Source organism: Myotis myotis, unplaced genomic scaffold (assembly GCF_014108235.1).
Source record: "Myotis myotis isolate mMyoMyo1 unplaced genomic scaffold, mMyoMyo1.p scaffold_m19_p_18, whole genome shotgun sequence".
NCBI lineage: Eukaryota > Metazoa > Chordata > Mammalia > Chiroptera > Vespertilionidae > Myotis > Myotis myotis.
This window is the reverse complement of record NW_023416322.1, coordinates 31,080,189-31,106,493: the sequence shown is the minus strand read 5'-3', so window position 1 is coordinate 31,106,493 and position 26,305 is coordinate 31,080,189. Positions and strand designations below refer to the sequence as shown.

At 42.9% G+C, this 26,305-nt stretch overlaps 1 protein-coding gene and 1 long non-coding RNA gene across 10 annotated transcripts; one reads left to right on the top strand and one right to left on the bottom strand.

Moving 5' to 3' along the window:
• The first annotated feature begins 1,793 nt into the window (after window positions 1–1,793).
• On the top strand, window positions 1,794–9,664 carry LOC118672956 (hornerin-like). Of its 8 annotated transcripts, none has more exons than XM_036343155.1 (4): window positions 1,794–1,939; window positions 2,805–2,963; window positions 4,542–6,612; window positions 6,691–9,664. In XM_036343155.1, exons 2-4 carry the CDS (start codon window positions 2,826–2,828, stop codon window positions 8,727–8,729), a joined length of 4,248 nt encoding a protein of 1,415 aa, XP_036199048.1. In that variant the 5' UTR covers window positions 1,794–1,939; window positions 2,805–2,825; the 3' UTR covers window positions 8,730–9,664. The 8 variants fall into 8 exon arrangements, with proteins under 8 accessions (XP_036199048.1, XP_036199051.1, XP_036199050.1 ...); XM_036343158.1 differs by having other exon boundaries at window positions 4,542–6,726; window positions 7,060–9,664; XM_036343157.1 differs by having other exon boundaries at window positions 4,542–6,726; window positions 6,982–9,664.
• Window positions 9,665–15,182: 5,518 nt separating this feature from the next.
• On the bottom strand, window positions 15,183–20,315 carry LOC118672960. 2 transcript variants are annotated; one of them, XR_004973263.1, is made up of 2 exons: window positions 19,931–20,315; window positions 15,183–15,358 (listed from the first exon to the last, which is right to left on the bottom strand). It is a non-coding gene; the product is annotated as an uncharacterized LOC118672960 (long non-coding RNA). The 2 variants fall into 2 exon arrangements; XR_004973262.1 differs by lacking the exon at window positions 19,931–20,315 and adding an exon at window positions 16,857–16,990.
• Between the last annotated feature and the right edge of the window lie 5,990 nt (window positions 20,316–26,305).

Below are 26,305 nucleotides of genomic sequence, written 5' to 3'. Positions count from 1 at the left end.
GAAAAGCTCTTTCCTCTGATGAAGTATGATGACCTGACCCAAATCAGGTGTCCAGAGGAAACAGGGCACTGTATGGGTACTGACTCTGCAGCCCTCTGGGTAGTTCTTAGAAGAAAACATATAGCATAATAATGGTTGAATTTTGAAGCATGTGATTTATCATTTGCCAATAATTGCTACCACTCCTCCCAAAATTCTGATGGTTGTGTTGCAAAAGTTTAAGTCTATGTAATTCACTCGGCTTTAGTGAAATTTGTGTTACATGCTCACAATGATGGAGTGCAGAGCAAGGACCTCAGAGATTAGCAGAAAGGCACTCGTGGATTCCAATGCTGATTCAGTCTATGTTCAGGTGAAATAACGTCCTCTGAGGTAACAAGGGCAAGAGAGAGGGCAGACCCTAGTCCTGTGAAAAAGTATAAGTTGATCAATGAAGATCACTGTAGTCATGGTCCTCACTCCTCTTTCAATTCAATTCAATTTGACGAACATTTATTGGGGACCTTTATTGCCAAGCAATTTGCTTAGTCTCCAAATGACATAAGGAATAATGATGCCCATTCCCTATTCTCAAGCTCATAGTCCAGAAATGATCTAGGCCCGTGGTCGGCAAACTGCGGCTCGCGAGCAACATGCTGCTCTTCGGCCCCTTGAGTGTGGCTCTTCCTAAGCCTTAGGAGGACCCTAATTAAGTTAATAACAATGTACCTGCCTATATAGTTTAAGTTTAAAAAATTTGGCTCTCAAAAGAAATTTCAATCGTTGTACTGTTGACATTTGGCTCTGCTGACTAATGAGTTTGCCGACCACTGATCTAGGCAAATACACATATATGTGTGTGTGTGTGTGTGTGTGTGTGTGTGTGTGTATTATTTCAGGATATAAATCAAATAATTAACAGTAGCTATTTCTGGGTAATAGTATTATAGGTATTTTCACTTTCTTTTCTTTGTTCATCTATATTTTCCAATTTTTGTATTAAACATTAACTTCATAGTAAGATTATTTTAGAAGATTATAATATAGTTTGATTGATACTACAATAGAATTATGAATAAGGTACACAATTATAACTCTCGAGTAATTCAAGACAGAGTTTTTACAGGGTGTCTAATGTAGATTTTTAAGAACGAATAATTCACTAGGCAGATAATGAGAAAAGATATTCCAAGAAAAAACATGAAATAGTATGTTATTTTTAGGAAATTTAAGTAGTTGATCACTGGTAGAGCATTAAGAGGAAGAGGAAGAGAGAAGATGGGGCTAGAGAGAAGCCACAGCCCAGATCATGAGGAACCTTGAATACTATGCTAAAGAGCATGCATCTCTTCTTAAGGTTATATAGCGGCTGAAAAGAAAGCTACATTGACAAAAGGCCACTAAAGTCTGGTAAACAGAGTTGGGTAAAGAAACAAGAGGGCCTCTGCCGCCATTATCTATTTCAAGAGGTAATAATATCATGGGTGACACCTTGACTGGAATCCTACATAAGAAAATTTAGCTTTTAAAAAAAGACTTTGATCAGATGATCTTTAAGCTTCCTTTTAAAAATCAGATTCCATGACTCTTTGACATTTGTTCCCTGATGTCCCTGCAGACATTCCATTTAACTTCAGTTAAAGTCCACATGATTTGTTATCAATGCATTATGCTAGATACTTCATTGAATATGCAAAAGGTCTTTCTTCAGTGTTCAGAGACTGACAGGTGGAGCTGGTACTCGCCCAGATTTGGGAACTGCTAATGCAATCTCAGGTGAACAAGCAAGGAAGAAGATAAACACTAGGAGGTGGAGATGGAGGTGGAGCTGGGCTTATTTGAGAGTAAATTGGGACATCTCAAAGGGAGCAGCTCCTCTATAAGAAGGCCACTATCCGCAACTAGCAGCACCCTGTAAGCTGCTTCGGCCTCTATCCTACTTGTTCCTCTGGTGAACTAGGTAAGTGAGCAGTATTTAGAGCTATAAGTTATGAGAATCTGGGATGTTCTCTAAGGCAAAGAGGCCCTGGGTACCAGGCTTCTTTTGAATATACTTTGGAGAACTTTGGTATAAATTTAACTTTATTGAGAAGAAAAATGAAGAAATACCTGGGACTGATAGTATCAGCTTTCTTTGGGGGTCATTTCCTTAACCATCTTGGGCTCAAATTATCCAGTAGGCAGATTGCCTCCTTTACTTACTGAGCTTTTTCTCTCTGTTGTGTAATCAGTAAAGCCTGGGGTCAGCCCCCTCTTGGAGAATGAAAACAGAAGCTGAGCCTGATAGCAGTTGCCCCAGCTCCATATCACCTAGGCCTGTTGTTGTCTTTGCTCACTTTATTTACTTTCTCTGGCCTAGAAGTCTGGAGGGTCTAGTTTAGACCCTGATACTCCTTAGTTGGAGTCAGGCATGCCATGTAGATAATAGACTTGTCCTTCTCTAATGTGATGGTTGAGACCTAGAAAGGAACTGAGGAAATGGATGGATTGGCACACCCAGGACTTCTATAGCTCCAGAACAAAGTTCATAAAATTATCCCTGATAGAGGCAAAGAGACCAAAAATGGAAGTCATCACTCCTATATTCATTCAGGAATGGAAATATGAGATATTTCCATAATGAGATATTTGTGTTCCTAATTTCATCACTTTCTTGCTATATGACTTGAACAAGTCATTTAACTCTGGATTGGCTCTTGATCATAACAGAATTAATCATTCCTCATTCATTCTGAATAATTTTTACAAATAATTGAGACTACTTATGTATTTAAGCAAGAAAAAGGAACAATAAGAGGTGGGTATCTCCTTTTCTTCCTTTTTAGGTTAATTAAATCTACAAAAAGATGCCTAAATTACTACAAAGCATCGTCACTGTCATCGAAGTTTTCTACCAGTATGCCACCAAGGATGAGGAGTGTGACATGTTGAACAAGGTAGAAATGAAAGTATTTTTGGAAAATGAATTCCGTCAAATTATGAAGGTAAGAACTCCATATCAGGACTAAAACACTGCAATTCCCTTCTTCTCCCTTTCTACCTTTTGTCACATATGTCAAATTCCTAGAGGACTCTCCCTACTTAGTAATAGAGAACAGGGTTTGGTAAAGGCTTAAAACAAAGTCAAAAGTTGACCCCATAATGGTTTCTATAACATGAACAAGAAAGTGATCTTATTTTTTTTAAAAAAAAAAAGACAAAAATTCATAGATTAAATGTCCTAAGTGAGTAATTCTTCTGGAACAACAACTGAGATGGTCCTCCGAAAAACTGAAAAGTAGATAAAATGTATCTTCTTCCCTTTCTTTGTCTTTCTTCTGCCCAAAATATCCTGACCACAGCCCATTTTTGAGATGCTGACACTATAAAGCCTCTGAGTTCAAGAAATTAGCATCTTACTCCTAAATCATGAAAGAGGGTGACCACCACCTTAAAATGTCAGTTCTGGAAATAAATATCTGGGAGCTTAGATGTGGTTCTTGATCTCCAACTCATTGAATCCAGCTACATACTAAATATTTTCATTTGGATTCCTATCAATGTCTCAAATTCAGTGTGTCAGATACAAAACTAAACTCTCCTTCTCCTGTGTGCCCAAAGCAGAAATCTGGTGCCATTTTAATTTCCTCTCTCAGCATGCTCCATCCTCCAACTTCCATCAAATTCATCAATAGTCTCTCAATCAGCCCATTTCTCCCCATCACGATTGCTGGTTCAAGCCATTTCTTACTTCCAATCTCAGCATTAGATACAAATCTAATCATTTCACACTCATTTCAAAATCCTTCAATAGCTCCCAGTTCTTAAAATAAAGTCCAAAGTTACTTAACATAATTTCAAAGGCATGATTTGCTCCATATTTACCTCTCTAGCCATGTCTCTTGACTGCTAAGACTCTAAATTTAGCAATTCTGAATTTCTTTCAGTTCTTTCTATATAAGCCATGTCTTCTCTTACCTCCAGCTCTTTGTTCATATTGTTCCCTCTACCTGGGTCCAACCCATCCTTCAAAAGACATCACTTCCCCTCATTAACCTTCCTTGAACCCACAATGGCTCCCCTCTGGTGTATTCTCATAGAAACATCACAATAAACTGTGATTTTTAAGTTTGTGCGTCTGGCCCACTAGACTTTAAGTTCCATTTTGTCAAGAACCAAACTTGTTCATTGCACCTAACTGAATGAGAGGCAGATAGTAGGTGCAAAATAAATCTGTTAAACGAGTAAATGAATTAACAAGTTAATGAATTAAGCTGTACAAATAAAGAAAAGTCATATATAATATAGGTATCTAAAATTATTATTAATTAGCTAATCATTTTTATTTGACCCATTCCTTACAAAATATAATCTTCTAGTTGCATATTCTTCTATTTCTCACTGCATTATTCATTGCGTATTTCCTTCTCTCGTGCTCAGGATAGCACAGTCCAGCCTAAGGGACTATGTGGTTTAACCTATATAAGCTAAGCATTCATATTTCTATAGCCTTTCTTCAATTGGTTAGCTGGGTATGTGGTCCATATTGACAGAGCTGCCCTTTGTACCTTGTTCCTATACAGAATCCAGATGATCCAGACACTGTAAATATCATCATGCAAAGTCTGGATCGAGACCATAACAAGAAAGTGGATTTTACTGAGTATCTTCTGATGATATTCCAGCTGGCTCAGGCTTGTAATAAAATCATCGGCAAAGATTACTGCCAAGCTTCAGGGTCAAAGCAAAGAGATCACAGTCACCAGCACCAAGAGGAACAAGAGGAACATAGTGAAACAGAAGAGAAGGGCAACAGGCAAGAATCGTCTTGCAGGCATTCAAGTTGGAGTGCAGGAGAGAATGATTCCTATTCCAGGGGCTCCAGAGGACGCATTAAACACAGGCCTCAATCCAGCTCCAGAAGAGTTGGGCATCAAGGAGGTTCGTCTAATTTGGGACACAGGCAAAGCTCTGGGGAAAGATGGAGAGAGTCAAGCTCGGGCCACTTCAAGAAAAATAAGTATGGCTCTCATCAGCAAGAAGGGTCTGGGAGTGAAGAAGATGGTTATACTCAGTCAAATAGCTATAGAAAAAGATCACACTCAGCAAATCAGTCAGGCGGTTGTGGAGAACACGGGTATGGTTCCCACTCAGAGGATCGGTCTTTCAGTTCTGACCAACATAGGTCTCACTCAAATGAATCTTTAGGAAATAGACTACAGGAGAAGAAATCAAATCAACATCATGGATTCAGCTCAGGGAGTTGTGGAGGACAAGACCACTGGTCAAATTCAAATGAGCCCACTGGTTATGGTCATGAGTCTGGCTCAGGTCAGTCCTCTAGTCAAAGAAGACATGGATCCCACTCAAGTGGTCAGTCAGGGCGCCGTGAAAGACAAAAGCATGGCTCTGGATCAGGACAATCCTCTAATTATGGAAAATATGGATCTGGCTCTAATCAATCTTCTAGTCAGAGATACCATGAGCCTAGTTCAGAATCCAGTTTAGGTGAGTCATCAAGCTGTGGACAACATGGATCTGGGTTTGGTCAGTCTTCTGGCTTTGGGCAACATGGGTCTGGTTTAGGTCAATCCTCTAGTTACGGACAACATAGTTCTACTTCAAGGCAGTCATCAAACTTTGGACACCATGGAACTAGCTCAGGCCAGTCTTCCAGCTATGGTCAACATGGGTCTAGATCAAGTCAGTCTTCTAGCCACAGCCGACATGGGTCAGGCTCAGGTCAGTCTTCTAGCTATGGCCAACATAGATCAGGATTAGGCCAGGCTTCCAGCTATGAACAACATGGGTCTGAATCAGGTCAAACCTCTGGCTATGGCCGACACAGGTCTGGCTCAAGTCAATCTTCTAGCCATAGCCGACATAGGTCTGGATCAGGTCAATCCTCTGGCTATGGCCGACATAGGTCTGGCTCAAGTCAATCTTCTAGCCATAGCCAATATAGGTCTGGATCAGGTCCATCCTCTGGCTGTGGACAACACAGACGTAGCTCAGGTCAATCTTCTGGCTTTGGGCAACATGGATTTGGATCAGGTCAATCCTCTAGTTATGGACAACATGGTTCTACTTCAGGACAGTCATCAAACTTTGGACACCATGGAACTAACTCAGGTCAGTCTTCCAGCTATGGTCAACATGGGTATGGCTCAGGTCAGTCTTCTAGCTATGGTCAACATGGATATGGCTCAGGTCAGTCTTCTAGCTATGGTCAACATGGGTCTGGCTCAGGTCAGTCTTCTTATGGTCAACATGGTTCTGGCTCAGGTCAGACTTCTAGCTATGGACAACATGGTTCTGGCTCAGGTCAGACTTCTTATGGTCAACATGGGTCTGGCTCAGGTCAGTCTTCTTATGGTCAACATGGGTCTGGCTCAGGTCAGTCTTCTTATGGTCAACATGGTTCTGGCTCAGGTCAGACTTCTAGCTATGGTCAACATGGTTCTGGCTCAGGTCAGACTTCTTATGGTCAACATGGTTCTGGCTCAGGTCAGTCTTCTTATGGTCAACATGGCTCTGGCTCAGGTCAGTCTTCTTATGGTCAACATGGTTCTGGCTCAGGTCAGACTTCTAGCTATGGTCAACATGGTTCTGGCTCAGGTCAGTCTTCTTATGGTCAACATGGTTCTGGCTCAGGTCAGACTTCTAGCTATGGTCAACATGGTTCTGGCTCAGGTCAGTCTTCTAGCTATGGTCAACATGGTTCTGGCTCAGGTCAGTCTTCTTATGGTCAACATGGTTCTGGCTCAGGTCAGTCTTCTTATGGTCAACATGGTTCTGGCTCAGGTCAGTCTTCTTATGGTCAACATGGTGCTGGCTCAGGTCAGTCTTCTTATGGTCAACATGGCTCTGGCTCAGGTCAGTCTTCTTATGGTCAACATGGTTCTGGCTCAGGTCAGTCTTCTTATGGTCAACATGGTTCTGGCTCAGGTCAGTCCTCTAGTTATGGTCAACATGGTTCTGGCTCAGGTCAGTCTTCTTATGGTCAACATGGTTCTGGCTCAGGTCAGACTTCTAGCTATGGTCAACATGGTTCTGGCTCAGGTCAGTCTTCCAGCTGTGGTCAACATGGGTCTGGCTCAGGTCAGTCTTCTTATGGTCAACATGGTTCTGGCTCAGGTCAGACTTCTAGCTATGGTCAACATGGTTCTGGCTCAGGTCAGACTTCTTATGGTCAACATGGTTCTGGCTCAGGTCAGTCTTCTTATGGTCAACATGGTTCTGGCTCAGGTCAGACTTCTAGCTGTGGTCAACATGGTTCTGGCTCAGGTCAGTCTTCCAGCTGTGGTCAACATGGGTCTGGCTCAGGTCAGTCTTCTTATGGTCAACATGGTTCTGGCTCAGGTCAGACTTCTAGCTATGGTCAACATGATTCTGGCTCAGGTCAGTCTTCTTATGGTCAACATGGTTTTGGCTCAGGTCAGACTTCTAGCTATGGTCAACATGATTCTGGCTCAGGTCAGTCTTCTTATGGTCAACATGGTTCTGGCTCAGGTCAGTCTTCTTATGGTCAACATGGTTCTGGCTCAGGTCAGACTTCTTATGGTCAACATGGTTCTGGCTCAGGTCAGTCTTCTTATGGTCAACATGGGTCTGGCTCAGGTCAGCCTTCTTATGGTCAACATGGTTCTGGCTCAGGTCAGTCTTCTTATGGTCAACATGGTTCTGGCTCAGGTCAGTCTTCTTATGGTCAACATGGCTCTGGCTCAGGTCAGTCTTCTTATGGTCAACATGGTTCTGGCTCAGGTCAGTCTTCTTATGGTCAACATGGTTCTGGCTCAGGTCAGACTTCTAGCTGTGGTCAACATGGTTCTGGCTCAGGTCAGTCTTCTAGCTGTGGTCAACATGGGTATGGCTCAGGTCAGTCTTCCAGCTATGGCCAACACAGGTCTGGATCAGGTCAGCCTTATAGCCAATCTGGGTGTGGATGGAGTCAGCCTTCTAGCTGTGGCCAACACAGATCTGCCTCTCACCATAGTCAACATGGATCTGGCTCAGGTCTGTGTTCTAGCTCTGAACAATGTGGTTTTGGATCTGGTCAGTATTCTGGCACTGGACAATATGGGTCTGGCTCATATAGCTCTGAACAATGTGGTTTTGGATCTGGTCAGTATTCTGGCACTGAACAATCTGGGTTTGGCTCATCTCACTCATCTAGCTCTGGACAATATGGTTTGGGATCTGGTCAGTGTTCTGACGCCGAACAATCTGGATTTGGCTCATCTCACTCATCTATCTCTGGACAATACGGTTTGGGATCTGGTCACTGTTCTGACACCGAACAATATGGTTATGGCTCGTGTCATTCACCTTGCCCTAAACAATGTGGTTCTGGATCCAGTTGGTGTCCTAGCTATGAGCAACATGAATTACAAGGAAGATGTGGGTTAATTTTAATCGGTACTCATGATGAGGACAGTAAACCCAAAATAGGCTCAACTCCCAATCAATCAAGAAGAAATAGCCAGGAACGGTCAGGGTACAGTGAAGAAGAAAGAAGTAGTGAGTCTGAGAGATACGAGAGTATTCATGGACAAAGACAAGTAGAAAGCTCCTTGAGTTGTGGCTTTGGACAACCTACAGCCAACACACCCAATTTAGTGTTAATGTTCAAGGAGGATAATAGACAAGATGGCCATTATTATTATCAGACAGAAGGCAATAACTGTGGAGATGGAAGCACCAACTCAAGTTCCCACAGTTTCAGTAGCAGCACTCCACTCTATAAATATGTCCAAGAGCACAGGTGTTAATTCTAATGATGAATAATAAATAGAAGTGAAATTAACTCAAGTAGTAATTTAAAAAATAAGAAACTATAACAGACAAGCAACTTATTATAAAGCGTCTTTCTAAAAGTGAATGTATTTGTTTCTATCTTTTTCATTTGACTGCATTCTATTCATTGTTATTGGGTTCCTTCCAAAGAATGTAGGGTATGTGGGCTACATTGCTAGGAAATCCTGAGTTGAATAAATAATGTGTGGGACTAAATTTAGAAGCATAATATAAAGTATTTATGTAGCCTAGGGTTTAGTTAAGGTGTCTTTTTAAGAGTTCACTATTCATTATTTATGGCAAACTAAGCCTGCATCTTTAAAAAGCAAAAAATTATATTACCAGTTCTGGAGCCAAAGCTTCTCTTACATCAATGTAAACCATAATTTTTGGTGTGCCCCACATTGGATGGTAGCAGAAAGAAGATCCTAAAAGCAAAGATGTAATGTAGGAAGTTTCCCAGTTTATCAAAACCATCAAGCCCTTATTCTCGGGTGCATCTTCCATCAGTAACCTACAGCGTCATTAAAAAGTGGCACCAGGTGTTTGTTTCTCACTAGCCAATGAGTGAGAGCATTATTTCTTAAACAGCAGAGATGGACCAGTTCAGGATTAAGAAATCCAAATGAGGGCTCTGACTTGTTTTTAGCAAGAAAGATATTGCCCAAGAATTTGCTCTAGGTAAAAACAAAACAAAACAAAACTTTGGAAGAGCAATACCATGGAAATGCAATGGCTCCAACCTATCTCTATAGTTCATTGGCCTTTCCACATAGGAAAATAGCCTTTAAACCCAGAGGGAAAGAAAGACTCATCTGCCACTGCTGTATAGTTGCTTGGTTTGACATATTTGTTTCAAATAACTGGACTGCATTAAAATTAACAATAAAAAATAGTGATTAAACACTAAGGTTGTCTCATCTCTCCTTCACTTCACTCTCACACACAGGTGGTCAGACTAGAAACTAGCTCATATAGCTATTTTCAAGGTTATGCTTCATGAATAACCCAGATTTTATAAGAAATTATTAAAACTCAATAGTAAGACAAACAACTCATTTTGGACACTGCTGGAAACACACCAACTGAAACTCTACCTCTGGCTCTCCTTTTCCTACCCTCAATGCAACACTTAATGTCCTTGAGGGACACTTGAGAAACACCCTCTTTCATTAGCAACACACTTAGGAAACAATTTCCAAGGGAGGATCCCTGCTTCAGATAACTCATCTCCTCACATTTAATTTATCTCGTCACATTTAATAATTCTCATTAGCTTCAATTCTAGAGGGTGGCATTTCTGACCTAGTCTTCCTTAGTATGCGCCTTATTTGAAGTTCACTATAATTATAAACAACCACCCACAGTTTTCCACTCTTTAAAAGACAAAGATCCTATATCCAATTTCCCTCAATAGCCAGAATTCCATATTTTGCCCTGTCCCCCTATCTACTCCTGTGCTCTGACTCTCTCACCCTGTGTGCTTTACCCCAAACATGAAAGATCCCTGAGCAGCCCTCCTAGCTGCTGTTCAGTCCTTACCTACACATCCTAGTCAGAACATTCCAGATGTTGAAGACTTTAAATCAGTGGGTGCTCTGAGGCACATAACTAACAGATCTGCCATGCAATATTCCAGACTTCACAGACAAGGAAACTTCATGTGTGAAGACATCAAAGAAATAGTGTGTTCAGGACCCAAGGGTACATGCCTTTGAATGAAGCACATAGGGCAATGAGTTTCAGGAATTGTGGCTTGGTAAAGCAAGCTGGAAGCAGACTGTAAAGGGCTTTTAGGGGAGTGTGAGGTAGGCAGAGAAGAAAAGTCAGTGAAAAACACTGATAAAGATAAATCTAGCCCTAGCTGGTGTAGCTCTGTTGTTTGAGTGTCATCCTGTGTCGAAAGTTGCTGATTCGATTCCTGGTCAGGGTATGTACCCAGGTTGTGGGTTCAATCCCAGGTTGAGATACATGTCAAAGGCAACCGACTGATGTTTCTCTCTCACATCAATGTTTCTCTCTCTCCCCCTCTCCCCTCCTCTCTCTCTAAAATCAATAAAAACATATTTTTAAAAAATTTAAAGAATGTGCCAGAAACATAGGAGGCACTTGATAAAAATTTATTAAATGAGTGAAGAGTATTTGTAAGCCCAGGGGAAGGCGATTGTGAAAAGGAAGAGATTGTCAATACCAGAGAAGGATGTTCACTGATGACTCAAGTACCCAGAAGAAATGGCATAAATAGAATTAAAAGCACATATAGTGAAATCAGCCTTGAAAAGGAATAGGATATATCATATTCTTGAAGCAAAAATAAGGTAAAAATAAGTGAAGATATAATTACCTCGATGTTTCTAAAAGGATGAGCTGCATGGAATCACCGGAGGTAATTATTTAAAGAGCAAATTCTTGGACTCCATCCCAGACCCACTGGAATTGGGTCTGGGATGGAGTCCAAGAATCAGAATTTCTAGGTGATAAAGCCCAGCAACTTGTGTTTTCAATGGTCTGTGGCCCAGTGAATTTCTTTGAGAAAAATGGAATTTAGGAGAATTCATATCTGTTGGCCACTTAGAGAAAGCAAAACTGATCCTTTGCCCAGCTACCACTATGACTACAATTACAGATCCCACAGTTGGAGAGGAGGAAAAAACCCTACACCTTGAGATAGCCTAGAAATAAGGAGAAGATTTCATCTAGAATTAGTATCCCCAAATCAATGAAGCTTAAGCCATTTCCTGTCAATTGCTGACTTCCTAATGTAAAAAAACTCCCTGACTTTTGCAATACTGATGTCTACAAATATGATAATTATGTGGGGAAGTTTCTGTTTTGTCCACATAAATATACTAACTATAAACTTGGTAACCCTGTGATTTTGATTTTTTTTTTCCTTTAAATGCCTTCTGTGTTATTTATTCAAGAGCATATTCGTCTCAGGAATGAACTAATGCTTTTTTAATCACTCCACCATCCTCCCACTGATGGGGAGGGGAAAAGATAGGAGGCTTGGAAAGAGTCAGAAAGATTTGAAGCATTTGTTGAGGGGTCTGTAAAAGGGCACCAACTAGAAATGAGTAAAGAGAATCCCAGTTAGTATTCAGAATTGAGATAAAGTTGAAATCATAAATGTGTAGAGAGAAGCTAATGAATCACAATATGTGATATTCACTAAAACCAACAGCCTGGCAGAAGAAGCAAAGTCCACGTTAATTGCAAGTTTGGGATTTTCAGGGCAGGTGCAAGACAAAGTTATGGGTCCAGGACACTCAATGATACATACTGAGGATTACAGGTATAGGTGGGAAGGACAGAAACCCTTACAGAACTTCTCCTGGGCCTAAACTGTATGTGCGTGAAGGCTGGGGTAATTTTACAGCTAAATTTCCCTCTACATTCAATTACTGCAGTAAAGATGGGCTTTGCTAGTAGCGGCAGCTCTTCAAGTAAAAGAAAATATAAAATACACAGTCAGGAATATGGGATATACAATGTCAGGCCACGTATCCCCTTTTTAATTCACAATAACTTTGTGGGGCAGAGATCCTTAAGCTTCTCAGTGTGCAAACTGAGGTTTTTAGAAGTTAAGCCAAGAACACACAGCTTGTCCAGGATGTAGTTCAGACTTGAACTTAAGTGTGCTGACTGGGAAACATTCTCAGTCCACTAGCCCATACTGATTTCACCAGGAATAGCTAGGCTCCACTTCATAGAGTTAATGGAAACAGCATCATCCAAGAAAAAATAAATTTCTGGTAGAATGGAGGGAGCATTCTAAGAAAAAATTAAGAACAGGGGCATTTTTTGGCAAGAGAACTTAAAAAGAGAGTCTTCTAGTTATGGTCAACCTAGGTCGATGCTCAACCACTGAAGCACGCCAGCCGAGCGGGTATGCAATTTTTAAATAAATATGTTGTCATGTGTCTATTTCTTTAGTCTGTCAGTCAGTCCTTTTGCCTTTATTCATATCTATGCTGAATTTCATAATCACACTTTTGAAATTGTGGGTCTCCATGTTATAATGCAGCAATTTTCAACATTTTTCATCTCATGGCACATATAAACTAATTACTAAAATTCTGTGGCACACCAAAAAATGTTTTATTTTTTGCCAGTCTGACAAAAAAAAATAGATATAATTCTGATTCGTTCACATTGGCTGGCTATTGTTGTGTTGGCTGTTGTCATTTTTTAAAATTTGATAATCTAAGGGTAAAGGGGTCAGTGCTTCTGACCAAATAGTCAGGTATTGCATGCTTTAACAATTCTTGTGGAACACCACTTGAAAATAGCTGTTGTAATGCATTGTGATTATTGTAGGCAATGGGTAAGCATCTCAAGGAGCAAACCTAGTCTCCTGATTGCTTCATAAAGAGGCAGAAGGAAAGGATGGGGTTAAGGGTGCAACAAGAGCTGCCTCCTCCTGCCAGGAATGATGACTTCTGCCTAGACAAGGCCTCCACCTCCTTTGAGAGGTCACACATAATGACAGTGAGTGGGCTAAGAACATTTGCTTCCTCTCACTTCCTTCCCCACCCTGCTCTTCCCTGCACCCCCACACTACTCTCCTCTCCACCCCTACCTCCCCCATGCACACTCTCCTTCACCCAGCAATCTGATTATTTAGTTATTTATCACCTGTTATTTGCTTTCCTCTATTAAAGAACACAATTTCAACCGAGTAAATGTAAAAATCTAATTGGCTTTATTGAACAAATTATGAATCTGGCAGCATCTGAGAAGTTGCACTAAGTGGAAGGTTTTTATAAGCAGAAACTGGGCAGGACAAGAAAGTTATTAGCAAAAGATAAGAAAATATTGTTTCAGGCTGGGTCACCTTTCTTTGGAGGAATGGTGACCAAGGTCTTATCAAGCAATTCTAGATTGGTTGGTTTAAAATTCCCCTACTGGGAGGGGCTGAAACTGCAATTAGCTTAGGTATTGAAACTTGATGGGGCTTAACAAAAGTGACTCTATTTTGAACCTAATGTTTCTTTTTAATATCTTTCACCGATAGTTCTACATGATCCAAAGACTATGTGTTCAACAAGGCGGGAGTAGTAGGTTTTACCAACAAATAAAAAAGAACCAGGACCTCTCAGAATAGAGATAAAGATGCCAACAGCATCAAGAGAGACAGAATGCTGAAGGAGATTAACACAAAGCCAAGGCCAAACAATCAGTAAAATCTTCAATCTTGGAAAATCAAGTTGGCACTGACTGAGTGAAATAACTTGAGAGAACAGACAGAGAAACCTCAGAAAGTCGTAAATAGAGATTACTATCGTTCAGGAAAGTATCCATTCAAGGAACAAATGGAGAGAGCAGCCCACAAAAGAAGAGACTTGAAGTTTAGAGTCCAAAATGGATCCATATGGCAGGGAAAACCCAACATACTGAGACCTAAATCTTCTTAAAGATAGAACTAGAAAAGTGACTAGACCGGGATGGCTAAGAGGAAGACATCAAAATGTCAGAAAGGAACAGGAATAATTGGTACTTGCAGATGTCCTCTCATGCCCCTGAGCTTCTTCAACACACATGTCAAGGCAAGACATGTCTTCTACTCGACAGCACTGAAGGGCTCTCTACAAGGCTTTCAGGCACCTTGGTGACACTCAGAGAGGGAGGCAGGTGTCCTCTCAGCTCCGGGATGCTCACACAGAGAGAGTGGACCGTTCATTGACACTGGAACTGTTAAAGAGACTCCTTTAATTGGAGAATGTGCTACAAAGACAATAGATTATCCTAATTAAGGCCTTATTCAAAAAATACATCTATGCCTCTCTATAATAATAATAATTATTCATATTATTATAATTATAATAATTCACCACCACTCATAACAGTCTTGGGTAAGAGAAGATCATAGACGCACACATTACATCCTACTCTATATTTTTTTCTCCAAACTCCCCTCCGCCCCTGTTAGGTGGTCTTTTTTCTATTCTGGATAGAAGTGGAATAGAAAAATAATAAATATTCTGTCCAATAGCATCTTCTTTGGAACATTAATGTCTCGCACCTGCACCTTGCCTTTTGCATTCAGAAGAAAAGAATGTTGGTATCTTCGTTTTCAGATCCTTCATGGAGGGACCCTCAGAATATACTGGTGTGACGCCCCACAGAAGGGCTGGGAAAGGCCTCATGGATACTGCATATACCTGGCCACAGTCATTTCTGTAGCCCTAAAATGTTTCACATCCAAAAAATAAATAAATAAATAAAATTAAAAATTAAAATGTTTCACTTCCAAATATTTCAACATTCAGCAAAATAAAATCACTCCAAAGTGTAAAATAACGGGGATCAAATCCATCTTTGCTATGTCAGCAAGAATACCAAGTGCCTGGAATAGTGGGCCACAGGATTCAAGGGTGAAAAGTAATTTTTTATGGTTACTCAGTTTGGTAAAATCACCACACCTTCCTGGCCCACCTCACTGTCACCGCCGCCACTCTTGGAATGGAATGTTGAGTTGTGTGTTCACTGAGGGTGGGAGACTCAGTCAGGAAGGAGACGACGGGCAGGTGGAGAACTTCAATGTTGCACTAATAACCATGATCATAATTTGCCTGGTTGCAGATTTGGCTGTCCTTTCCTCCTACAAAGAAAAAAATGGGTAGAGGCAGAGTTCTTTCAGTTGTCTGCACAGCCCCTCATAGAGAGAGCTAAGTGGTAACCTCCTGAGTGCGCCAAGGAATTCACATCACATTTCACCAGAAATAATCCCATCTGGGACCCAGTGCCTCCCTCAGTGGCCACTGCCATCTCTCACAGGAACTCGCTCCTCACTCAGCAAACTCTAACTTCCTTTCACTATCACACCCTTTTGTCTCAGAGCAGCAGCCCCAACTGGCAACAGAACATATGATATCTCAATGACCCATTGAATAGAAACAGCTACTAATGGCAAACACCTGTTAAGCATTGTATGTGCTAGTACTGCTCTAAGAACGTAATCAAAGTAATTCTGTGAGGTACTATTCTTACTCATGTTTTATAGAGGAGAAAACTGCGCCACAGAGAGGTAAAGCACCTTTCCCAAAGACACACAGCTAGGAAGTGGCAGAACCAGGACCTGAGCCCATACCCTTAACCACTATGTGATTTTGCCCTTGGAAGAGATCAAAACAGCTAATGTGATGGTTACATGTAGAAATATGCAATTTACAATTTGCCAGTGGCCCCCCCTAATGAGTTCTCCTTTTCCTTCATTCTTCACGTCTTTTGCTTTCAGCCTTCACATCTACTAGTAAAATGCAACAGGGTACATACATTATGTTATCTTGTCGTAATGGAGCATAAAACAAGATCTCCGTAAGAGTATAGCCCTCATGTGAAATTTAGAATTAGCCAGGTCTTCTGCCCAGACTTCCTCAAGGTTGACTCCAAATTTCCAACTTTGCAGGCGCAATAGATGACATTAGCACTAACAGAACTCAAGCATTCAAAAGGTAAAGAAGGTTTGGAGAAACAGATATTTTATTTAAGGTATTCATTCAGTCAACAAATATTTTTAGCATGTTGAGTAGCTGACACTGTGCTGGATTCTGGGGATTCAAGAAGGAATCAGGCAGAATCCTGCCCTCTGGCAGCATTCATCTAAGGTACACTAGAGAAGACTGAGAACAAACAAGCAAAAAGTAGGTAAGAAACAGGATGCCCTGACAAAACATCCAAGGGAACCTCTTTGATATGGGGCATTCAGGAACGCAGTAAACGTGAGATGCTCAAAGATAGACAGACAGATATGTAGGTCCTGTCCTTATGCCTTTCTGCCACCTTCCAGGGCACTTCATACTTAAGAATAGTTTACGATGCTGAAATGCAAACGTCTTGACCTGGTGCTCCAGGCCCTGCTCCAGCTCACCCTTCCTATCAGTCCTCTTCCCAGCACCACTCCCAAACACACCTTCTCTGTTCCATTCCATTTAGGCTAATCTTTCATTGTGCCACAACACTTCAAGGTCACCCCCACCCTGTTTTCTCCCCCTACACCCATTAATTCCAGCTGTCCTTCAAGACAAGGCTCCAGTTCCACCTTCCATTCTCTGCCACATTCTTATCCATTACAAGCTTACCAACCTCCAATTAATTACCTAAAAATACAGCCTTCTGTTCTTCACTGATGTTGCACAAGTGCTATAATCCTGGACTTGCACACAGAGCAGCACAGTCTCCTCCCAGCAAGCGTGGGCAGGAAGGAAAGGGGACTCAGAGGCTGAGAGAACTGACTCAGGCTCAGAGAGGCTGCTTGAGGGAACCAAGCACGGTGTCTAAGCACAATTTCCAAATAGGAGGACACGAACGAAGTCTCCAATCAAGAGGTCAGATCTCAACAACTGTGGAGAGCATTTGAAATCTTGCTTCCTGGGATATGTTGTCAGCTTGGCTCAAATAAACTCATACAAATTAAACAACAACAGCAACAAAATTATGAATACAGGTGGCAAGGAGACAGTTCTAGAGGGCAACTAAGGATCCAGGTGGGAGACCTAATTGAAGGCTAGGAGTAGAGAGCAAAGTCTAAGCCTGCTTTCAGAGATTGGTCAACACAAGGCAGAGGGAGTGGAGACTGTGACCTATGGATAACCAGGGGCACCATGTACCAACTGGCAGCAAAGGGAATGGAGGGGGAAATTCAGGAAACTACAAACCAAGAATGGGTGACCAAGTTTGAGAACTTGACTGAATTCTAAGCTGTAGGTAGAGACCATCAGTGAATTTGTTTGGAAGAAAGTTGGAAAAGTAGATGAAAGAGAAGAGATGAAATCCAAAAGATGTTTATGAATAGCTTATTAGTCCCTTAGGTGCAGGGGCATGCCTCATTTCTATGCTACACAGCACTTAGCAAAATAAATATTTTATTGATTATGTACAAACGCAAGATCACAACAGTTCTGGTATTGCCCAATGGGAAAATATACCAGGATAATGTGAGTCATCACTTAAGCAAGCTATGTATTGTGCAGGTTTACTGGAAGGCTCCATCACCTTGGCAAACAAAGTGATAATATAATCTAGTGAATAAACATGAGGCTAGACATGAGGAGGTGAAGCTACACCAACTTTGCCATCAACCTCCTGTAAGACCTTAAATACTAGTAAGTCATTTCACTTCTCTGAGTCTCAATTACCTTATCAATTAAAGGGTAAATGTAACTGCTCCAAACTATTCGTAGTATCTAGAACACTCTTCCCCAGGATCTCTGCTTGGCTAACTTCATTTTTCTTTTTAATCTTTGCTCACATCTTCCCTTCCCAACGAGGCCTATCCTAGATACCACATTTAATACTGCAACCCGCCCATCCCCACACACTCTAGTTTGCACTTTTATTTTTCTTAACACTTCTAACATGCTACATAATTTATTATCTTTACTAGAGGCCCAGTGCATGAAATTCATACACGGGAGGGGGGGTCCTCTTAGCTCAGCCTGCACCCTCTCCAATCCGGGACCCCTTGGGGGATGTCCGACATCCCTCTCACAATCCTGGACTGCAGACTCCTAATTGCTCACCTGCCTGCCTACCTGGTCACCCCTTACTGCCCCCCCTGTTGGCCTGGTCACACCTAACACCCCCCCCCCAACGACCCGGTTGCCCCTCATGCCCCCTCTGCCAGCCTAATTGCCCAACTCCCCCCCTGCTAGCCTGGTTGCCCCCAACTGCACCCTTCACCCTGCCGGCCTTGTTGCCCCTAAGTGCCCCCCTGCCAGCCTGGTCACCCCCAACTGCCCCCCCTGCTAGCCTGGTTGCCCCCATGCAGCCTGCTGTTCAGTCATTTCGTCGTCCCTCACTAACCCCCCTGCCAGCCTGGTCATAGGCAGCCATCTTGTGAGGGTGTAAGGGTTAATTTGCATATTACCTCTTTATTATATAGGATTGCTGCCTGCAAAAATGTAAGCTCTATGAGGGCAAGAATCTTTGTTCTACTTCATTGATATATATCAAGTCTCTGAATAGCATACGGAACAAAGTAGGCATCTAATAAATATTTGTTGAATGAATATATGAATTAATCAAATAAAAACCAAAATCTTGTATTTGAAAAAAAGACTAGAATAATAAATCATTAATATTATTCCTGAGACCAAGGTCTCCTGCCCACACCCTCCAGCATCCCTATATCCCCGGAAACCTTGAACCACAGTGTTTATTATCAATCACAAAAGGGCAAACACATCCCCGGTGCTCTTTCGCCACCTGCTGGCCATTGTACTTAGTAGCAAACTAAGCAATTAAACGCACAGGAATTTCCAGGGGTGAATGGAGCTGCAGAGATTATCTCCCTTTGGCCAGTGAGGACAATCAGGCTCTACCTTAAAACAGGAGGAAGGAGCCCTAGCCGGTTTAGCTCAGTGGATAGAGTGTCGGCCTGGGGACTGAAGGGTCCTGGGTCTGATTCTGGTCAAGGGCACAGGCTCGGGTTGCGGGCTCCATCCCGTGTGAGGCCTGCAGGAGGCAGCCGATCAGTGATTCTCTCATCATTGATGTTTCTATCTCTCTCTCCCTCTCCCTGAAATCGATATATTAAAATAAAAAAAATAAAAAACGAGTCTAGACTGGATATTTCCAAAAGCTTCTGAACCTTCTCTGAAGGCCCGTATGTCCCAGTGTTCCCCAGAATTCATTTTCCACTAAAATCCTAACAGTAAGAGCATATATGTACTGAGCTCTGCCATGTCAAGCACTTTTTTATGCTCTTTGGTGTATTATTTCATTTAATCCCCACATCAATCCCGTGGTGCAGGTACCATTATGACCCTTTTATAGACAGAAGTTTCCTTTTAAAATAAATGTTTTCATTTACGTAAAGCAGCGAAACCATTTAAATTAAAATAGTAATAAGAGAAACCATGCCATGCTGTGCCCGTGATGCTTGAGGGTCCCCTCAAGCCAGGCGCACCCTTGGCCCTGGGCTCCGGGAGCCCGGGGCCGCCCCGTCCCATTCTGATCACCACAGAATAAGGAGGATGCCCCGCCCACTACCCGACACACACACACACACACACACACACACACACACACACACACACACACACGCCACCGTGGAGCTCTGGGCCCTGATGCTACCAACAGCCCTTCTTGCTGAGCTGGCCGGTCCTCCCCGACCCTCCCCTCCCCCCCAGCGTCTCCCCCTCTTTTGGGAACTGAGCGCACCCGCCCTCACCTGTGGGCCGGCCGGAGGCGGAGCCTCACGCTGTTTCCAAAAGTGCAGCCCCGCGTGGCACGAGGCTTCGAAGGAGACAGACAGACCGCCTCTCACCCACAGGGCTCTCACCCTCTGCGGGGCGGCCTCTGCTGCGAGCTTCCTCCGGTTCTGGGAGGATGGAAGCGCCTAGTCGGGGCCTTACCTCCCGTCGGGGCCCTGACACAGAGGGGGCCGTGGCGCCGCAGGTCTCGGCTCTGGGCCTCCAACGGCCTGGATTGCGGGTGCTCCGGGGGCTCAGCGCTGTGGGGGGCGCCCCTGGGTGGGATGAGGCCCAGGGCTCCCCTCTCCACACTGCGCCCGGTGGGCCTGAAAAATACCGCCCTCCGCCCCAACGCCCACCCCATCCCCAGCGGGCTTCCGGGGTCAGCGGGCAACTGCGCCCCCTGCTGGCCAGTGGGAGCCTCGGGCACCTGCAAATTGGTTTTAAATGCTGCCATACCTTAAAAATGTTATTCTTATGTATGTTAGAAAAAAATTACACCTAGTACAATAAATCCCTTTATCGCGAATATTTAGTATGAGGCTAATTTTTAAGTGAATCGTTAACACTGGTTTAAAGAAAATACTAAATGCATAATACACAGATATTGGGAAAAATCATGAAAGTGGTATTCAAATGACTGATATAATGGGAAACTTCAGCCTCACGAAGACAATGAAGAGGGAAGGTGGGTGTGATGGTTCATTGTATGTGTCAACTTGCGAGGAGTTTTTGGGTGAGATTAACATTTAAATTAGGGGACTGAGTGAGGCAGATTATCCCCATAATGTGAATGGGTCACAGCCAATCATCTGAAGGTCTGAGGGGAACAAAAGGACCCACTGCCTTGAGCAAGAGGAAATTCTCGAGCAGACTGCCTTTGGGCCTTCTCTGCACCTTTGGCTCTCCCAGGTCTCCAGCCTGCCGGTGCACACTGCAGGACTTCGGACTTGTCAGCCTCCATAATCACGGGAGCCAATCCAGTATAACATATGTATTATAACATACATATACAAACATCCTATTGGTTCTTTTTCTTTGGAGAACCCTGACTACTAAAATGGTCCTCTCAAGTCCTCCCAGCTCTGGCACTGTGTGGGGCTGTGAGGAGGACAGCAGGGGAGAGAGGGCTGTCCAGCTCTCCAATACCTGGTGCTCTGGCCTACTGAGGGGTCACCCTGTGCCTAGTCACTGGACACACTTACCTTGGCTTTACTGCTTCTCCCCCCCCCCCCTTCCCACCAGGTCCTGGAGAGCTCCCACTGCTCACTCTTCCTGGAGGAAGACAATGTGCAATGCAGATGGAGTGATACCTAGTGTCCTGGTCCACCTCCCCCATGAACTTGCAACACTCACTTATCCAAGTCCTTTCCCCTTCCTGAAATTCTGTTGTGTCTGTACCATGAGGGGCTCAAGCAGTTGATGGTTAAGGTCTCTGCTGGATGGAAGTGCTTTTCCCCCACTCCTGGCCTCTTCCTCTCTTTGTCCTTGAGATGGTAGGACTTAACTGATTAGCAAAGTTTGTAAGAATAATTGGCTCAGCTCAGCCCTGCTTCTACTTGGAGACTGCAGAGACCCTCCACACCAAAATGGGGACCAACATGTGGGGGATGGGGCATGCCCAGCCCATGGCTGCCATTGGATTGGTTCCTCTGCCTAATTCTTGGGTCTAGTATGAGCAAGCCTTGGCTAACAGACCTGGAGCCACTGTCGATCATTTAACCACTATCAGTAAAAAGGTGGCATTGTGGCTACCATATTTTCTTTCTCTTTAATTTCTCAACCCTTTTTAGAAAAAGAGCAGGAAAATAGCTGTTTATGTAATTTCTTTGAAGAACCCAACAATTCCTCTAGCCCCTCTAGCACTTTCATTCAATAAGACAATAAAAACATCTAATAAATAAATTCACACTGACGGGTTAATGTAACTCTTCATAGGATACTACACCTTTTAAAGCACTATAAGGAACTCTGAGGAAGGGCAATGCTTAATGGTAATAGTATATACAACTACACTCCTTTCAGTGGAAAATATATTTTGGAGTAAGATCTTTTTTCAGGGTCCCTCAAGTAACAAACATATCATTGACCAATCAACAGTTGTTTATTGAAAGTTAAAAGTAGAGATTATGGAATTAGATTGTCTGGATTCAAAGCCTATTTCCCTGACTAGTTATGTGACCTCAGGTAGGTTATTGAACCTTTCTGTGCCTCAGTGTTTTCATTTATAAAATGGGGATGATAGTAGGAATGTGAAAGGCATTTGTAAGCATCATAAGATGCTGTGGTAGCCCTAGGTCCACAGTACTTTACCTCTAGAAGAAAATCTATGGAATCAAGAAAAAAGAAATGATTGTCAAGGTTGTGGGAATAGTAAAATTAAACCAGCCACAAGGATACATTTCTAGACAAACCTGACTTAGAAAACAGGACCGTCTTCCCAGGATGAACCCCTTGGACTGATAGCAGACTGACTAACTCAACTTCCAAACCCAGAAAGTGCTTTGGGGGACCCCAGACACACCTGAGCAAGGTACACAGGGCTCTGCTCTCAGATTACACTGATTTTAATTCTTCTAATCGGCCACCAGGTGTCACCTCCTTGGCTCCAGAGTGAACAAATATGGAAGCTGGAACAGAAAGGGGAGTAACTAACCCAATTCAGGCAGTTAAAACCTTGGGTTTCTTTATTGCAAATAAAGGGCTTCACTATTCTGTTGCATAGTACTGACTCAGAGCAAATTAAAACTGATTTCCACAATGGCCCGATGGCCTCCCTCTTCAGTGAAGATATGACGATAAAAACAGAAATCACTAAACTGCAGGACTAAGGATTTAACTAAGTGAGATTCAAAAATGCATTTTCTAGAACTAACCTGAATTGTAACTTCAACACAAACCTATTATCTAAAATTTAGTTAATCCCAAATCTAATTTTTTTTAATGTTGACTCTATTATAGTTTATAGATTGATGTCAAAGTTAGAGATACTGCTAGGTTAAGCCTAGGGCAGACATAAAATTACTTTATGTGTTAAAATTTGCATTGTGTTATCATTTGTGGAAACATAAAAATTGATGTTATACTTAATTTTGTATTTTGGTTTGGGTTGAGGTTATGAATTGAAAGAATACTTATGTGAGTGTCAAGAGTAGCATTTGTACAATGGTTATGTTTTGGTTTAAGGTTTGGTTTGAATTTCATATTGAAATTAAGTTTGCAATATAAATAAATAAATAAATAAACAGGAAAAAGGAAACCTTAAAAATGCATTTTCTAAAATAAATAAAAATAATAAAAGAAAAAAACAGATTAAAAAATGAATATGAAAAGAAATAAACTACATGTGTAAAGGAAATTCAATCCTTTGGTCATTGTCTGTTTGTGTTGTCCCTGAATATTTTCAGTATAGATTAAATCCACCTGTGCCTATGGCAGTGGTTGGGCCTTAAGTCCAGGCAAGGCCATCATTTGGGGGGATAATCTCAGAGGGATCCTAATTGTTCTACAAACTGTGCTCTTCTATAAGGTTAATATGAACCAATTCTGCTCTTTTCCCTCATCCTTTCAGCATTCCCCTTAAAGCTGACTCCCAGGCAATCTGAAGGCCCCCACGTGCTCCCTGACAAACCCAGCTTCCAAGCTGTGTCCTTGCCCCTGACTATGCTCAGCCCTCTCCTCTTCTCTATATATGCTCTTTCAGCATCCACCTCCTCCCTGAAGCCTGCTCTTATTCCTCAGGCTCCCAATACTCTTTCCTTCTGTAATAATAATCCTTTTAGTTATTATTATCGTTTTTCAGCTTTATTGAGGTAAATAAAGCAAATACAATTGAGATAGTTAAAGGATACCTTGTGATGACTTGATGTATATATATTAGTACATCATGAAAGGATTCTTTCCATCTAGCTAATTAACACATCCATCACCTCACCTATTTATTTATTTTTTTTAATGAGAATTTTAAAGTTTAATTCTCTCAGGAAATTTCAATTGTTAATAAAAAATCGTGGAAGTGTGTTTTCTCTTTTGTTATATATAAGTACCTATGTAATATCCTTAGGCCACAAGTGCCTAAAATATGTATTATCTAGCCCTTTACAGAAAAAGTTTGCTCACCCTGGATTTAATCTATACTGAAGGGGAGGTGGAGGCAGAAGTGGGAGCTAGATCAGATTATGAAGACCCAGGCAGAGAAAGGTCCTGCCGCAAGGCCCTGTGCCCACCCGATTAGTGAGGTCTGTGACGAAGAGGACAAGGGAGCTATTGAGGTGTCCACGCTGTGTCCTGCTGTGGCTGTGGGTGACCATCAGCAAACTTCCCTGCCATCTGCCGCATCCCTTGCAAGGGCATGAGGTGCCGTATACCTGAGCTCTGTTGTCACAGGCCCTATGGGGGGGGGGGGGGGTACCAGGGGACAAGGACTTGACACCCAAAGCAGCTGTCCCCAGATTTCCCAAATGGCAGCCACTGGGGGGACCACAGAGAAACAGAAGTATTGCCACAGGGAAATCTGTGAGGCTTAGCAATGCATTGTGTCAGGTAAATCTCCTAATTAAGGAAGAGCTAAAAGCTTTTAAACTACCATCCTGTCCTTAATCCTAAAATGCCATTAATCCCCTTAACATGGGCCTGCATTTTTCTGAGCGTGAGGTGGCAGCGGCTATTATCTTCATTTAGCTGGAATGGAAACGCCAAGGGAGAATCCGTCATGATGCCTAAGACAACAAGAAATGTGAGATGGGGGAGGACTGGAAATTTGGGGAGACATCCAACAAACACAGGAGTGAATAGAAGGTGAGGGTGGAGGGCTGGAACTGAAGAACAGACAAACTCCGTCTTAGACAAAGGTGAGAGCACAGCTTAAAACAGCCTACTTTCCACATCCCACACCCTCAAGACACAAATTAATGGCACAGATCTTATTAGCCCTACACAATTCCTCCATTGCTTCTCAGGGCAGCACCTCACCACTGTGGGTGGTTAGTATATTAAATCATGATAGCAACTAATCTGTGCCCATAAAGTACTTGAACTTTTGACACAGTCTATAAATGGAGGCCCAAGTACACCCAGGGAGATCAGGACCTCTGATGCCCTGTGAGTTTCCAGAAAGGCGATAATGGCCAAGCCACCTCAGAGGTGAAGGAGAGCGTGGCTGACTGCACCCTCCCCTGTGCCAGGCGCTGGGCGAGAACTCTCCCCCTAAGCAGACCTGCCTGACCTGGGGCCCTGGTTCTCCCTGCCTGGCGTTGGATCATTCAGTGTGACTTGAGAAAAAGGATGGAGTGTCAAGACAAGAAAGATGGGTTGTCATGCAGCTGTATGAGAACATTTGGATTCCAACCGTAGCTTTACTGTTAACATCTTGTAGGACCCTGTGTGACCTTGTAAAAAACTTTATCCTCTCTCTTCAGCCTTCATTTTTCCCTTTTCCAAGGCAGGAAGACTCTGGGTATTTGAAGCTCCCTGCTCTATGGGACCTGAGAGGCTTCATGCGCAGGGGCCTCCGCCCTTCCTTCCAGGTGGTGGGAGGCTCCCTGATGCACCTTCACCAGCCCACCTCCTCACGCAGCGTCAGGCTCCTGAGCACCCTGCTGAGGGGAGTCCCAGCCCCTCCTCTGTACACCCACAGGAGCGGGCTGCACAGAATAACGAAGGTGAGATGCTCAGATAGGCAGCCAGGCTCCTCCTGACTTTGACCAGCCCGGGCAACATGTCACAGAAGAATCCTGCCTGGGCCCCTCCCTTTCCTGCCACTTTTCCTCCTCTCATGCCTGAACTGTGCTGACCCTCGCTCCTCTCCCGGGACAGGAAGGCGCTGCTGTTTCTGGATGCTGTCAGAATCTAATGATTTCTTTCCTGCAGGTGACTGGGCCCACATGGAGCATTTGTGACCACAACAAAGAGTTTGGAGATTAAAATAAAAGGATGAGTAGGCAGACCTCCCATGGAAAATTGATGTGGTAATTGGGCCAAGTCACAGCTGGGCACACAGAAGGGTGTGAACCTGCTGGGGCACAGGCGTTGGGGGCAGGAGCCAAGGGGTGGTGAGAGTGCTTGTCCGGGCTGGTCCCACTGTAGGGGGAGAATTAATGACAATGAAAGTGTGCTCTTCCCCCAACCCTGGCCATAACCTCTCTTAGAATCCTTTACATTGTTAATGGTCTATCTTCCTAACTTAACATTTGTCAAGAGGATGAATGAATGAATGAATGAATGAATGAATGAATGAATGAACCAGCCAATCCATGAAGAAAACTCTGGCTTGGTCTCCAGCTCCTCAATCTTTCTTATTTCCTGACTATGCTCAGAATTTGTTAGGTGGACATGACAAGCAGGTGTATTATTCA

Bases quoted from the DNA above. Each gene is read 5' to 3' on its own strand.
- LOC118672956 (XM_036343153.1), top strand. From the start codon at position 2,826: ATGCCTAAATTACTACAAAGCATCGTCACTGTCATCGAAGTTTTCTAC. The intron at 2,964-4,541 runs GTAAGAACTCCA...GTTCCTATACAG, and splicing joins AATTCCGTCAAATTATGAAG to AATCCAGATGATCCAGACAC.